Consider the following 15,658-nt stretch of genomic DNA (forward strand, 5'->3'; position numbering starts at 1 on the left):
CTGTATCTGTCCCTCAGCCTTGCACAAGTGGCCCCCATACAGCAGAAGCAAACAGAAGGTCTTTGCCTTCTAACCTTTGCCTTCTGGTCATTGCCTGGAGCAAATCGGAGAGACTGGCTCCATGCAGGATTTCTGGAAATGAGGACAGAGAAGACAGCAGCAGGAGCATCCCTCTCCCTGAGTCCTACAGCACAGGAGGAGGATTAGGTGGCAGGGTTGTCCCGTGGACCCGACACATGTACAAAGCAGGAGCTGCCTAGTAGGCCCTGGAGGGTGGACTGGCTCTCCAATGGGGGGACCCATAGCTTGGGGCACAGGATTCAACATCCCCTAAAACAGAAATGGAGTCCTGGAGAAGGACAGTATCTGACCAAAGAATTGACCCAAGGTCCAGAGGGGAGTTCTGGGGAGGGAGCCAATGGGTGACAGAGAAGAGACCAAATGTGTTCCAGAGGACATAGACACTTGGTGATGGCCTGGGCTCCTGAGAGGTGCCTCGGGTTCACGCCTAGGTGATCTGCACGTAAGAGGCAAAGGAGACACCACGCAGATAGGCAGCTTGGAGCTCAGAGGAGTAGTCAGTCTGGGAACTCTGGAAATTGAGGAGGATATCTCCATGAAAGCAGGAGAAAGTGAGTGCCCATGCTGAAAGCCACAGCCACACGGAGGACTTTCTAAAAAGCAACATGGCCCCCAGTGTTACAGGATGTGGAGAAGCTAGAGAAATGGAAATCCAAAAGCACCCGTGGGAGTTTCTGACCCCAAGGTCACTGGGCAAGAGGGGAATGCCCGGGCAGAGGTGAGGCAGCAAAAGGCGGTTCAAGGGCTCACAGGAGTGGGGCGGTGGAGCGGGAGAGGATGCCCTTTCCAGGGCTGAGTCTAGGGGTGAAAGGTGGACTGTTGCTCGGAACATTTGACTCCTCAGAAAAGGACGCTTCGAGGAAAGGAACGGATTGTGCAGACTGAGGTCCGGGTCAGGTCAACGGCTGTCAAATGAGCGGTGTTGGAGGAGACTTACTGGACAGGACGAGCCCCTGCGGCCCACAGCGGATGTAACCTGGCAAGGGGTTCAGAGGCACTCTTAGAGGATCCCTCGTCTGAAACCTGCAGGGCAGTCCATATGCCTTGACCTCCCCCACCTCGCCTGTGGTGCGCGTGGGACAGCTGCAGTAGTTTCCTTCACTCAGGAGCCAGGTGGGGTTAAGTAAGGGACTTAATCCTTCCGGAAAATCAGGACTGCAACCTGAATGCAATGGTGCGACCCCAGGACAGCGGACGTCTGAAGAGAAAGGGGCGCGCTGAGTCACACCCTCACTTCTTTCCTCCGCGAGCTCAGACCCGCCAGCACCCGCACCGGCCAGGTCAGGATTCACCCGCGGAGGGTCTCTGAAGTCCAGGTGCAAGATTGGATCTGCAGGGTTGCGGTACACCAGGCGAGGGTCCTCGGAAAGGACCCGTCGGGTCGGAGTCCGGGTCAGGGCCTGCGCAAGGCTCTGTGTGCCAGAGGGGAGGGGAAGCGGGTGCGCGAGGTGCAGATCCGCAAAGCAAGCGCCGCACGCACGGGAGAGATATCGGGGTTTCACCGAGAGGGTTTGAGGGCTTGCAGCAGGTCCACTGCGCTAAGGCGAGGGCTCGGACCCTCGGCTCTCCCCTTCCCCTGCCGGCCGCTCCCGCCCCCACCCCTCCCCCTTCGCCGCCGCCGCCCAACGTCGCCGCCGGAAAGTTTGCAAGCGGCTGGCTGGGAGCCGGCGCCGACCCCGATCGCAGCGCCGAGGAGACCATTGGCTGCCAGCTCCCAGACCCGAGCGCGCTCGAGGACCGCGAGGAGCCCAGCCCTAACCCGAGCGACTGAGCGCAGTGAGCACTAGGGTCGGGCCCCTTGGGGACAGTCCCAGGCGGTCTGTGGGGCGCTGGAGCACGGGCGTGACCAGGGCGCACAGAGAGGGTACTGAGGAGCTGACCCGCGGACCTGGACGTGGGCCAACTGTCCCTGGAGTCTTGGGCATTGCGGTTCTCGCCCCCGTCGAACACCTCAGTTTCCAACCCCGGGGATGTGTCCTACTGTTTGGACGGTCACCTGATCCCTAACCGTCTGGAAGGTTAGGGGTCTCAAGCTCTCCTTTCTGTCCTCCCGGAGCGCGAGAGGGTGGGAGCAGGCGTGGGTCTTGCTGGCCCACTGAGCGCCTAACGCAGTTCAGCTCCGCGCTCCTCCCCTGATGGCTCGTTCTTTCCCCTCCTATGTGTCCCTAATGCCCAGGACTCCCTAGCAGTGACCCAATCTTGCTGGGATAGGGTGAGGTGCGTAGGCACCCTGCCTCGAGGGCTTTTCTTCCGCAGCTCACAATTGTTCACTTTGACCCCTGCGAGCGCGGGTCACTGCCTTGTCCTGCTTCCGGCTCCCCAGCGACCACCTTCCCACTTCAGACCCACGCAGTTCACCTCTTGGCTCTGGCACCCTCCTCCGAGGATCGACCAGGAATATTTTGCTGTCCTGTCTTGGAGACATAGGAGGAGGAATCTGAGCTCACTGTGGCAGGTATCTCAGGGCCTGCCCGCCCTCTTTAGGGGGAAGGACTCAGGAATTAGGTTTTGTCAACAGCCTGTGGACCCTGATCCTGTTCTTACTCTAGGGCTGTGACCTGGGCTAGTTTCTCTGTTTTGACCAAAACCCTCTTCCAATCCATACCTTTATGGATTCCTCAGAACAAAGACTTTGCTACCCCTCCAACTTCGTCTCCTAGGGAGCCAAGAGCCTCCCCAGTGATGCCTCCCTTAGCCACAGGGCCATCCATCTGACCCTCAGCCACCTACAGACAAAAATCAGTGGCTCACTGGCCACACTGCAAACACCGGAGCGTCCTTTGTCCTGTTGGAGCCGGCTGGGAGCAGTGGTGGTATGGGGCAGTGCCAGTCTGGCCGGTGTGCCAGATCTGAGCTGTGAAGAAGAGGGCACAGGCAAGAGCATAAAGACAAGTCGGGCTGACGTCTTAGGAATTCAGACTTATATCTTCATGTTTCACCTACAGTTGGGCCTCGTGAAGTCTGAGACCCGAGAAGGATTTCAGCGGCCTAGTCCAGGGAGGAGGGCGGCGTCCCTGGCCCATTGTCCCTACTCCATCTGTTCCTTGCCAGGGAGGGTAATAAGGTGGAAAAGGCAGGCCTGCAGACAGCCACAGGAGCAAAGGTACCACATCCACCCTGCCTGTCCCCGCAGGGCTGGCACTGTGCTCCCAGTGCTGACGGGCTCTGTCTGGGTGTCAGTGTTTACCCCCCACTGTGGGGACAGGAGGCAGACTGCACAGGATACACGGACTGAGCAGTCCTATCCCGCAAGCCCTGTACCACCCAGTGGTGCATCCCCTTCAGTGACAAGAAAAAGGATTCCCTGTTGGTCCCTCTTCACAGGCTTCAGCATGAGGCCCGCCTGGGTGTTCTCAGCCTTGTGGGACTGAAAATCAGTCCCCATCTCCTTGATGTTCTCTATCTCACCATTCAGAGAACTATCTAGAAATCCCCTTGTTGTTATTCCCCCACCACCCGCAGGAACAGAAAGTTCACCCACTCTGCCCTTCCCTAATTTCTATGAGAGACTCAGTGGAAGGTTACTGGACCCTTAGTAATCTAGCCCTGAGTGTTTTTGAGCCCACCCACCCTGATCTGCATGGAAGGAAATCCTCAAGGATTCTCAGTCTCACCTTTGTTCTTCTTTGTTATTTATTTATTTATTTTTGTATTTTTCAAGACAAGGTCTCACTATGTAGCTCTGGCTGTCCCAGACTTCACTGTGTAGACCAGGCTGGCCACAAACTCACAGAGATCCACCTCCCTCTGCCTCCCAAGTGCTAGGATTAAAGGCTTGTATGACTGTGCTCAGCTTCAGTCTTGCCTTTATGACTCTCTGTGGTATGGGAGTATGCCCCTGGGCAAGCTGCCCTGAAGAGAGATCTGGGGCCATGAGGGCCCAGGACAACCCATCCCCCTTCTTTGGGGGCTTGCTTTTCTCTGGAGTTCCCAGATAAGCATCAGCAGCCTTTCCTACACTCAGCTCCACGGTCCTCCTAGCCCGGGAGATAAGTAACGTGGGCTTCAGAAGTTGACATTTTCTCCCCACCCCCCCAACCCAGCCCCTGAGACAGGGTCTCTCTGTGTAGCCCTGGCTATCCTGGAACTTGTTCTGTAGACCAGGCTGGCCTCCAACTCAGAGATCCACCTGCCTCTGCCTCCAGAGTGCTGGGACTCCAGGCTGCTGGGACCACCCAGCTGCTGAACATTCATGTTTTCAACCAGGGCTGTGGAGGCAGACCCAGGCTCTAAGGACTGTTTGCCCGTACTGGACTGATTTCCACCCTTGCAGGGCCTGGGCCAGTATCCTTCCTTCCCATGCCCCTTGCCTGTATTCCCACTATCTAGCCACTCACACTGGTCATCCTTTGTCAATCTCACTGTGCCCCAAAGCCTTCTCATCTCCACCCTTTCTTTTTCAGGGCCTCTGGGAGACCCCAGAGCTCTGGAGTGGGAGCCAGGCATAGTGGGTGAAGGACCAGCTTCTGGCTTCTCCATACCAGCCCACTAGTGACCTGGGCAGTGAGTGGGGCGATTTGATCCAAATCAGGAGAGTAAGGCCGCTTGGTGACCCAGAGATAGGAATTCCTGAACTTCCTCTCCTCTTCAACCTGTTTGTTGCTTTGTTCCTAGCAGGAACCCTCTACTCTATGGGTCTTTGTTTTGCCCTGAGGTTCAGGTACCAGAGATCTAAAACTCTTGGATCTTGCCTCCTGCCAGACTCAGGAGTCCCATAGTAGGCGGCAAGCCAAGTGACTGAAGGGCCAGAAGTGTGGGAGCGCAGAAGTGAAGGGAAGCCCTATCTAACTGGTGCCTCTAGAACTCAACGGGTCTTACCATAGTAGGCTGAAATCCAGGGGTCCCCCTTTCTGCCAGCTGAGGCCCCTGCAAATCCCTCTACCTTAGCCATATCCATGTCCTTCTCCTCTTCACCACCCCCTCTTCCCCACCTCAAGGGCATCTTGCTATGGAGTCCTGGCCGGCCAAGAACTCACTCTATAGACCAGGCTGGCCTTGAACTTTGGGTGGCCCCCCTGCTTCCACCTCCTAAAAGCTAGGACTAGAGATATATGCCATCATGCCTGGCTCTGTATTTATATTCTATTTGTGGGTACACAGGGGAGAGGCCCATCTCAGCCCTGGGAGGCTCATAGTGTGACTACCCTATAGTGTGAGGCCCTAAGAAGCTCTTCTCTCTTCTCCCATGAGACTCCATCAGAGCCAAGCAGAGTTTTGAAGCAGTGTGGGGCTGAGGTGTGAGGCTGCTGCTGCTGCCCGGGACCTGTCACTAGGGTTATCAGGTCCTGCCGGCAACATCCGGCAGAGGTGTCCCTTGTCTGGGCCATGGCAGCAGCTGTGCTAATCTTAGAGGAATGTGCTGCCAGTTTGGTGCCCCAAGTGACCACGAGGCCCAGTCTGAGAGCCTTGTACAACACACTGGTCCTGGGAAAGGGGACATACAGGTGGCAGAGACAACCTGAGCACCTGCCCCTCCCACCCCTGGCCCCTGGCAGTCTAGGAACTTCTCTGGCATAAGAACCAAGTGGCGATGGGCCCAGGCCCTGCACCCTCACTCTTTATCCTGGGTTAGATTGTCTGGCCAGTCGGCTTTCCAAGGGTGGGGCCGGGCAGTGGTGGTGGCGCACGCCTTAAATCCCAGCACTCGGGAGGCAGAGGCAGGTGGATCTCTGTGAGTTGGAGGCCAGCCTGGTCTCCAAAGCGAGTTCCAGGAAAGGCGCAAAGCTACACAGAGAAACCCTGTCTCAAAAAAGCCAATAAATAAATAAATAAATAAATAAATAAATAAATAAATAAATAAATAAATAAATAAATAAATGAATGAATGAATGAATGAATGAATAAATGAATAAATGAATGAATAGGTGGGGAGGTCTAGGCCCAGCCAGGGCAACAGGACTGAGGGAGGAGGAAGTAACTGAGGTGTTGGTGCCACTCTGAGAGAACAGGGTGGCCAGGTAGGAAGGCTGACTACTGTCAGCCAGCCAGCCCCAGATAGCAGGAAAACAGTTGCCCATGGTCACCTGTCCCTGAGTGGGAGCTGCTCACATGTCCCTTGCACAAGCCTCAGCTATCAGGAGGCCTTAGCCTCAGAGGTTTAGTCTTAGGGGACAGGATGCTCTATAGACTTTCTCCAGACTCCACTGTTCGGCTTCTCTCTAGCCTGAGGAGGGGTGTACACACCCCCAAGGACCAAGACGTGCAGCCCCCGCCAGATGTGGGGGGTGGCCACCCGGAGGAATGCCTCTCACGCAGCCCCACAGCCCCCACCTGCTGCTGCTGCTGCTGCTGTGCCTGGTGAGTGCTGTGCACCCCACACCCGCATGGAGGGCTGCCTGCTCTGCACAGAAGTACTGACGGCTGTCTGTCCTGTCCGTCCTTCTGGTCTGTCTCCCAGCCAAGGGCACCCTCTGCCCAGGTAATGGACTTCTTGTTTGAGAAATGGAAGCTGTACGGTGACCAGTGCCACCACAACCTGAGCCTGCTGCCTCCACCTACCGGTGAGTCCCACTGACAGACTCCTGCACCCGTCACCCTGCCTGAGTGTGCAGAGACCTTCTTACGGGAATGTGACCGTGACACTCAATGCCTTTTCCATGCCCAGCCACCTGCCCCCAGTTACAGGCCAGGTGACTGACCTCCAGAGGCAAGTGGGCTTCCCCGAGGCTGCATGGTCAGGAAACAATAGAAATGCAGAACTGCCTTACAGCTGGCGTGCTCTGCTGTCCTCCCTGCTGCAGGGTGTCCCTATCCCCAGCCAGCTGACACCTCTGCTGTCGCGGCTCACAGTGGGCAGACAGTGGATAAGGTCAGTGGTGGGCGCCAAGAGAGACTGGGGCCATATCATTGTTCAGTTGAGGGAGATGACCAGTGCCTAGGATGAGGGAGAAGGATGTAGGAACTGTGGTGGGGCCTGGGCCTGGGCCTGGAAAGGATGCCAACCAAACTGGGATCAACATCCGGGAAGGAATGTATTACAAGGAGGGAGGGGCCGCAGATAAAGGCTCCGGGACCCACAGAGTGAAAACAGATAGATGATTCTTCCAAGTTGTCCTATGACCTATATGCTTATGTCCACACGTGTGCTTCTGTGCGCTTATACATGTACATGTGCACAACACACACACACACACACACACACACACACACACACACACACTAAAATAAATGTGAAAATTTTAAAAACTAATTTTTAAAAAAGGCAGTTTGGGGCACATTTGAATGGGAGACCTTGAGGGAAAGGGACCTGGGGCAAACTCAAGTGTTGGCTGAGCTGGAGGGGGAGGTGGGCATGGAGTCCAGGAGACAGGATAACTGGCCCCAGGGGCTGCTCCTTGTGCCCCACATCAGGGAGGCAGCCCCCTTGGATGCAGGCTCACTGAAGTGGTGGTGATGCTCAGGGGGCATCTGGTCCTGGTTTGGAACCCTCTCCCACCCCCCTGCATCTTCACAGAGCTAGTCTGTAACAGAACCTTTGACAAGTACTCCTGCTGGCCTGACACCCCTCCCAACACCACAGCCAACATCTCCTGCCCCTGGTACCTGCCTTGGTACCACAAAGGTAACAATGGAGGGCCTGGGAAGCTGAGGGGGTGGGGCTTAGGGGTGGGCTGATCAGAGCCTTGCACCCATGCCCCAGTGCAGCACCGCCTGGTGTTCAAGAGGTGTGGGCCTGACGGGCAGTGGGTGCGAGGGCCACAGGGGCAGCCATGGCGCAACGCCTCCCAGTGTCAGATGGATGATGAAGAGATCGAGGTCCAGGTCAGCTCTGGAGGGCTTGGGGTGGTGTCACAGTGGGGCCGGGTGGGGCCGGGGAGTGAGGCACTGCCCAGCCCCGCTCAGTCTCTGGTTTGCAGAAGGAGGTGGCCAAGATGTACAGCAGCTACCAGGTGATGTACACTGTGGGCTACAGTCTGTCCCTGGGGGCCCTGCTCCTTGCCCTGGTCATCCTGCTGGGCGTCAGGTATACAGCTGTCACTCACAGCTCATACTCAGTGTGGTAAGGGGGCAGAGGGACAGGGCAGGGGTGGTGCTGACTTGCTGTCGTACAGGAAGCTGCACTGCACCCGAAACTGTATCCACGGGAACCTGTTTGCATCCTTTGTGCTCAAGGCTGGCTCTGTGCTGGTCATTGATTGGCTGCTCAAGACACGCTACAGCCAGAAGATTGGAGATGACCTAAGCGTGAGCGTCTGGCTCAGCGATGGGGTGAGCCCAGATCTGAAGGCTCGCCAGCCTGTGTAGGGTGGCAGGGTGTCGTGGACCCCATTCATACCTCACCTTGCTCAGGCAGTGGCTGGCTGTCGAGTGGCCACAGTGATCATGCAGTACGGCATCATAGCCAACTATTGCTGGTTGCTGGTAGAGGGTGTGTACCTGTACAGCCTGCTGAGCCTTGCCACCTTCCCAGAGAAGAGCTTCTTTTCCCTGTACCTGGGCATTGGCTGGGGTGAGTAGGCTTGTGGGGAGAGTGGGGAAGCAAGCTAACCAGGGCCGTGGAACCACAGCTGCTGCTTCCCACAGGGGCGCCTCTGCTGTTTGTCATCCCCTGGGTGGCGGTCAGGTGTCTGTTTGAGAATGTCCAGTGAGTATGAGTTAATAGGCTGGGCTGGAGCAGCTGAGGCTGATGGTGCTGGGCTTTGTAAAGAGACCCTAGGGTGGGGGGAGTCGGGGTGAGGGTCACACTTTGACAAGAGATGTAAATCCAGGGTTCTAGAGCTGGGGTTCATTAAAGGCTCTCACTTTTCCTTTCTGGGGGTGTTCAGTAAATCCCAGCAGAGAGGGATAGGGGCTGGGGAGCTGCATGCATCCCCAGGATGTGAGCGACCGCCCCCTGCAGGTGCTGGACCAGCAATGATAACATGGGCTTCTGGTGGATCTTGCGCATCCCTGTCTTCCTGGCCATACTGGTGAGGAAACAAGATGCTTGTTGCCCTCGGAGGGGAAAGGGCCACTGGCTTGGCTCTCCCAGGTCCTTGCTTCCTCAGCCTTCTAGAAGTGTAGCAGGAGAACACATTCTGCCCAGGGATGGAGGGTGGGTAATCCCAGCACTTATCCAAGGGCTGTACACCCTGGGCTGTGGGTCAGGCTGCCCATCCTTGGCTGGATGCCTGCCTGCCAGCCCTAGAACCATGTGTCCAGGGCTTACTTGGCAACAACCTCACCTGCAGGGGGGACACATGAGCTCCATGCAAGACACAGGAAGTTCTCAGGCTGCCTCTGACCTTTGTCTTCCTCACACAGATCAATTTTTTCATCTTTGTCCGCATTATTCACCTTCTTGTGGCCAAGCTGCGTGCCCATCAAATGCACTATGCTGACTACAAGTTCCGGTGGGCAAGGGCCAGGGCCCAGGCCAGAGAGGGTTGGGGTTGGGGGCCAATGCCTTTGGGGAGAGCCCAGAAGCCCTGGCAGGTAAGGGTGCTCAAGTTCTGCCTCTGCAGGCTAGCCAGGTCCACGCTGACTCTCATCCCTCTGCTGGGGGTCCATGAGGTGGTCTTTGCTTTTGTGACTGATGAGCATGCCCAGGGCACCCTGCGCTCCACCAAGCTCTTTTTCGACCTCTTCCTCAGCTCCTTCCAGGTGAGCCCCCACCATACCCCATCCCTAGGGCCCAGAGTGCTGCCCCTGACCACCCTCTTTTTCCAGGGTCTGCTGGTGGCTGTTCTCTACTGTTTCCTTAACAAGGAGGTAGGTGAGGCTGGAACCAGAATCAGAGCATGGCACAGAGGCCAGCCCTGCCCTGGTATGACCATACCTTCCTCCCCATTATTATGGCTGCATGTGTTGGATGTCAGGCCCCCCAGGTCCTCAGGGAGTTGAGTCTGTGGGGTGATGCCCACCTTCCCTGGTGACAGATGGCCCTAATGTACCCAATGTGGGAGTTTGACTTTAGGTCTGCTTAGACTAAAGCTGGGCACCTCAGAGTGACCCAGGCAGGATCCTAGCGAGGTAGGATGACAGAGTGGCCCTACCTGTGGTTCCCCTAGGTGCAGGCAGAGCTGCTGCGGCGTTGGAGGCGTTGGCGGGAGGGCAAAGCCCTGAAGGATGAACAGACGGCGATCAGCCATGGCAGCCACATGGCCCCTGCAGGGTCGAGTCGTCGTGATGATCCCGGGGAGAAACTTCAGCTTGTGAGTGCAGGCAGCAGCAACGGGACTGGCCATCGTGAACCCTCTGTGGAGATCTCCTTTGTCAGTAGTTTCTCAGGGTTGGCTCACAGCCACATCTGAATCTCCATTGGAGCCCAGCCAGGCTGGATTCAGATTACAGGACAACTCAGGACCAGATAGATACCTGGCCAAGGCTGGGGAGACAATGCAGCTAGACAACAGCTTGCACTATCCACACTCCCCAAACCTGCCCCGACCCTGGCACAGGCCACACTGATGGAGTGGGGGTTGAATGTGATGGAGAAGTTGTGCTATAGACTCTGGGCGTCCCCATGTGCATTGACATGTCCCATGTGCACAGATATATGTCCTTCAATAAAGAGCTCAACTAGTAGCTGCTATGCATATCCTGGACTGCAGGGCTTGAAGCAGCGGGAGAGCTGGGCCAGCTCAAGGAGCAGGAGCAGCTGTGGATGGGTACTCACCAGGCAGAGAGGGCTAATGCGATCCAGCAAATAGCTGTCCCCAACGTGGAGCTTTGGGGTAGGGGCTGCTTTCTCCAAGCTGCCCCTTGAGGAAGTGTTTTTGGTGAAGTCTCCTGCCTCAGCCATGCAAACTAGGGCCTCACTGGGCCGAACAGGACATAGGAAGGATTGTGATCAACCTCTGGGGTTGTCTCTTTGGCTTGTGCTGTGAAGATAGGGTGGGGTAGGAGTCAACCAGGTACCTCTGTTGAAGTTGCTAGTAGAAAATGGTGCAGGACCCTGGGGGAGGGGTGCACACAGCCTGCATCAGGCCACGTGGGCTGTAGCTGCTCAGGCAGAGCAGGCTAATTGAAGCAAATGAAGGGACAGGAGGCCTCTCAGGAAAGGTAAATAGAATGACTCACCTGCCAGACCAGGCGCTGGGGCCTAAAAGGGGCCTTACCCTGCCACCCTCCAAATGCCTGAGAGCAGCAGGGAGGGAAGTGAGGAGGAGACATGCAGGAGGCTGGGCTCGGAGGACTGGTACACCTCTGGCCCAGGTGGATGTTTGCATTACTAGGACTGGTAGGAGACAAAGGGCTGGAAGCTAGTGAAGCTGGCTGCATCTGCTTGAGACCCGGGGCTTCTGACCTTGCCGTCTTGGGCAGCTCATCCCAGACCTCCAGACTCCAAGCCCCAGATCCAGAGTTCTGGGTGCCTGGGTGCCTGCTGTGGGCACAAAGCCACTCCAGGCCAGCACATGAGTGTGTACATTCTCCTTCACGCCAGCTGAGCTCAGGGTTGGTGACTGCCTTGGGGGATGCAGCTCACTTGGGGCCTCCTGACAGCCCTCCCCATCCTGAGTCCTTCTGCCCTTGTCCTGCTTCACCCCTGTCCCCATCTCTGTCCCCAAGGGAACTGGAGCAGGCTGGTGCAGGCAGGGGAAGAGGTGGGAGCCAGGCAGGTTCACCTGGCCAATGAACACGAACCATGAGCTGGCAGCTCCGCAGTGGTGGAGGAACTCTTTCCAGCTCAACCCAGGGTCCATGCAGCATCACTTTCATTTCAGGGGACCCTATCCCTTCCCCAGGGTTCTCTCCCCTCCCTTAGTCCTGCATGTCAGTCTCCTCCTCCCCATAGGAATGTCGGGTGCTGTTCAGCAAAGTGTGGGAGTGAGTGTGCACAGGCACCTCAGAGGGACACAGGTGTGTGAATGTGAAGGAAAGGAAATGGAACCCTGTGGCAGGTGTATAAATGTTGTGTTCCAGAGGAATGTGTGTTGTTAGAAGGAAGATGACTTGCATGTGGTCCCCTAGTATCTGGTGTGTGGACATTCATACCACAAAAATGAAGATGGAAACAGAAGAAAAAAAGACATTGATCATCAAGGATCAAACTTAGGAGAGTTGAGCTGTGGATGACTGCTTAGAGGAGGGGACCTCAAGCCAGAAAAAGGGCTCCAGAGAGTCTCCTAAAGGGAGTGAAAATGAACAGATTGGAGATTCAGGTGACTGGGTAGAGTTCAGGCTTTAGGATTAATATACAGGAAACTAAGCAAACACAACCAGATGTGGTCATTCCAGTACTTGGGAGGATGATAAAGACTTGAATGCCTGGAGCTACATAGCAAGTTCAAGATCAGCCTGGGCTCCATGAGACTTCCAAAACACAAAACAAATACCTGGAGGTGCCAGCTGTGGGTCACGGTGCACGTGCACACCTTTAATCCAGCGTTTATGAGGCAGTAGCAGGCAGGGCTCTGATTTCGAGGCCAGCCTGGTCTACATGGTGAGTTCTAGGACAGCCAGGGCTATATAGAGACCCTGTCTCAACAAACAACAACAAAACCTGAAAGGGAAGAGGCTGCAGAGCAATGGTGGAGTGCTTGCCTACTGCGTATGAAGCTGTTGGGTCCCACAAACTAGGCAGAATGAAAGGGCAACATGGTGTGCAAGTTCAATCTCAGTTCTGGGAAACCAGGAGGACCCAGGGCTTGCCAGCCAGCCAGTCCAGCCTGAGTGACAAGTGCTTCAGGCCAATCTCAAAGGAGGCAGACAGGCTTCCTGGAGATAGCATTCAAGGTGTTTCCCGTTTCCACTCATGCACATACATATGCACCTGCACATACATAAACGTGCACATACATATTTACACATACACACACATACAAAGGAAAAGAAAAGAAACAAAGCAGATGGAGAAAGAAGGCAATTAGTAATTCCACGGGGAAAAAATAGAAAAAACAACTCACCATATGGTTGGCCTTTGAATACAAACACAAACGTCATAATGTAATCATTCAATCTTTTTTTTTTTTTTTTTTTTAGATTTCTTTATTTATTATGTATACAGTGTTCTGTTTGCATGTATCCCTGCAGGCCAGAAGAGGGAGCCAGATCTCATTACAGATGGTTGGGAGCCACCATATGGGTGCTGGGAATTGAACTCAGGACCTCTGGAAGAACAATGGAAGAACAGCCAGTGTTCTTAACCTCTGAGCCATCTCTCCAGCCCCATAATCATTCAGTCTTGATGCAACCAAAATTGAGGGAAAACAAAACTATCGGGGGGTTGGAGATGTAGCTCAGTGGTATAGTCCCTTCCTAGCATGATCCTCAGCGTAAGTTAGATATGGTGGCACATGCTTACAACCCCTATGTTTACGAAGCCGGAGGGAAGAAGGGTCAGAAATTCAAGGCCACCCTCAGCTACATAGTAAGGGTGAGGCCACCTTGAGATCCCGTCTAAAGAAAATAAAGACTAAAGCAAAACCACTGTGGGGACTGGAGAGGTGGCTTTGTGTTAGAGCACTGGATACTCTTGCAGAGGACTGGAATTCAGATTCCGGCACTCATATCATGCAGCTCACAATTGACTGTAACTACAGTTCTTGGGGATGCAACTTCTTCTTCTGGCCTATATGGACACTCTGACACATACACATTGAAAAAAAATTAGCTGGATATAGTGGCATACACCTTTAACCTCAGCACCAGGAACACAGGTGGACCTCTGTGACTCCGAGATCCTGTTTAAAAAAAAAAAACTTAAAATAAATAGAATTAAAAAAAAAAATCTAGAGAAGACCGGACAGGAACAGCCTGGTGCAGCGTTAAGTGGGAAAATCAATAAATGAAAAACTCAGGATAGCTGGTTGTGGTGGCACACGCCTTTAATTCCTACAACATGGGAGGCAGAAGCAGGTTGATCTTTGTGAGTTCCAGACCAGTCAGGTGTGATGGTATTGCGCTCCCCAAAATATTGTATACTCGAATAAACTTATCTGGGGTCAGAGAACAGAAAAGCCACTAGATACTTAGGATAGGCAGTGGTAGCACACGCCTTTAGTCCTAGCATTCCAGAGGCAGAAATCCATCTGTTCAAGGATACAGCCAAGCATGGTGACTTGCGCCCTTAATCCCAGAAAGCGAGCCTTTAATCCCAGGGAGTGATGGTAGAAAGCAGAAAGGTATATAAGGCGTGAGGACCAGAAACTAGAAGCATTTGGCTGGTTAAGCTTTTAGGTTTCGAGCAGCACAGTTCAGCTGAGATTCATTCGGATATGAGGACACAGAGGCTTCCAGTCTGAGGAAACAAGATCAGCTGAGAAGTTGGCCAGGTGAGGTTAGCTGTGGCTTGTTCTGTCTCTCTGATCTTTCAGTGTTCACTCCAATAACTGGCCTCAGGTTTGATTTTATTAATAAGGCCTTCTAAGATTCCTGCTACAGCCAGGCCCATCTAAAACGAAAAAACCAAAAAACCAACCAAACAAACAAATAAATTCAGGCTTGCTTTACTTGTCCTTTTATTGTCACCGTTGGTTGAAAGCTAACTGTGATGTGTGGGTTTGCCTCTGTGAACAGCACAGGAGGAGGCACACTGATCCACAAAGGTGCTTGCATCTTCTTGCTCAGCTCACTTTGCTAACCACTAGGCCTGGTAGCCCTCTGGATGGCTAAGGGTTACAAGTATCACTTAAGTACTGTGGTGACAGAGCAGCTTCAGGAAGGGCCTGCAGCCAGGGTGGATGGGAGACCTGGTGCAGGTTTCCAAACCCTGATCCTGACCCCTTTCTCCACAGGGGAATAGGTGCAAGTATCTCGTTCTCACCCTGTGGCACTGATTCCAAGTGGTAGCCCTTGGCAGGGAGGGAAGATGGGTGTGTTGTAAGGTTGGGGGGGGGCACATAACAAGGGGCATATTTCCCTGAGTCCTTGAAGCAGGTCAGCCCCACCTACCAAATCCTGTTTTCCCCTCCCCTGCTCACCTTTTGACCTGGGATCACCCAGCACGAGGCTCCATGCAGAGGGCATGGGTACTGGGATGTCCCTCTCCAGCCCTCACAGGTGTTTACACTCTAAGGCAAGGGACTCCAGCTAGCACTGAGTACAAGGCAAGGACTCCTGGTGAACTGAGAGGCAAAGCACAGAGGCCTAGGTGGCTGGGGTTAGGAGGAAGAAGACAGAACCCACAGCCCAAAACAGGACTGATCCAGTTGTTAGGACCCAAATTATATGGCTCTCCCCGCCCCACAGACAGAGTTTCTCTGTGTAACAGTCCTGGCTGCCCTGGAACTCGCTCTGTAGACCAGGCTGGCCTCGAACTCACAAGAAAGCCGCCTGCCTTTGCTTCCCAAGTGCTGGGATTAAAGGCATGTGCCGCCACCGCCCAGCAATTATATGGCTTTGATGCATTTCAGGGGCATTTAGTACGTCCAAGTGCTATGTGTCACTGAGCTCACTATATTGGGCTAACCTTGTCAAGTGAATCCATGAGTGATTAATAGTGGCAGCAGGTACTTAGCCTGGGAACCACACAGGAACCAAGTACTGACCACTTAAGAGGTTGGGTTATGACAACTTCGCTGAAGGTCATGTGTGTGGCACCGGCCCAGCCAGAGTCCAAGCCCACTACCCCTGCAGGAAAGGCCAGGAAGCCCCTGGAAGTGCTCTAGTAGAGCTGATATGAATCAACCCCACTAGGAGGCAGAATGTTCTCGGG

General features: G+C 54.5%; 1 protein-coding gene across 5 annotated transcripts; it reads left to right on the plus strand.

Annotated features, from left to right (window-relative positions):
- The first annotated feature begins 809 nt into the window (after nucleotides 1-809).
- Nucleotides 810-10,587, plus strand: Gcgr (glucagon receptor). 5 transcript variants are annotated; one of them, XM_042283270.1, is made up of 15 exons: nucleotides 2,425-2,536; nucleotides 3,027-3,184; nucleotides 6,244-6,378; nucleotides 6,479-6,581; nucleotides 7,535-7,642; nucleotides 7,721-7,842; nucleotides 7,938-8,044; nucleotides 8,133-8,289; nucleotides 8,371-8,530; nucleotides 8,605-8,665; nucleotides 8,921-8,990; nucleotides 9,325-9,413; nucleotides 9,525-9,663; nucleotides 9,730-9,771; nucleotides 10,071-10,587. In XM_042283270.1, exons 3-15 carry the CDS (start codon nucleotides 6,322-6,324, stop codon nucleotides 10,311-10,313), a joined length of 1,458 nt encoding a protein of 485 aa, XP_042139204.1. In that variant the 5' UTR covers nucleotides 2,425-2,536; nucleotides 3,027-3,184; nucleotides 6,244-6,321; the 3' UTR covers nucleotides 10,314-10,587. The 5 variants fall into 5 exon arrangements, with proteins under 5 accessions (XP_015861702.1, XP_006987744.1, XP_042139204.1 ...); XM_016006216.3 differs by lacking the exons at nucleotides 2,425-2,536; nucleotides 3,027-3,184 and adding an exon at nucleotides 810-1,361; XM_006987682.4 differs by lacking the exons at nucleotides 2,425-2,536; nucleotides 3,027-3,184 and adding an exon at nucleotides 816-1,857.
- The last annotated feature ends 5,071 nt before the right edge of the window (nucleotides 10,588-15,658 follow it).

The sequence above is a fragment of the Peromyscus maniculatus genome, chromosome 8 (assembly GCF_049852395.1).
Source record: "Peromyscus maniculatus bairdii isolate BWxNUB_F1_BW_parent chromosome 8, HU_Pman_BW_mat_3.1, whole genome shotgun sequence".
Lineage (NCBI taxonomy): Eukaryota > Metazoa > Chordata > Mammalia > Rodentia > Cricetidae > Peromyscus > Peromyscus maniculatus.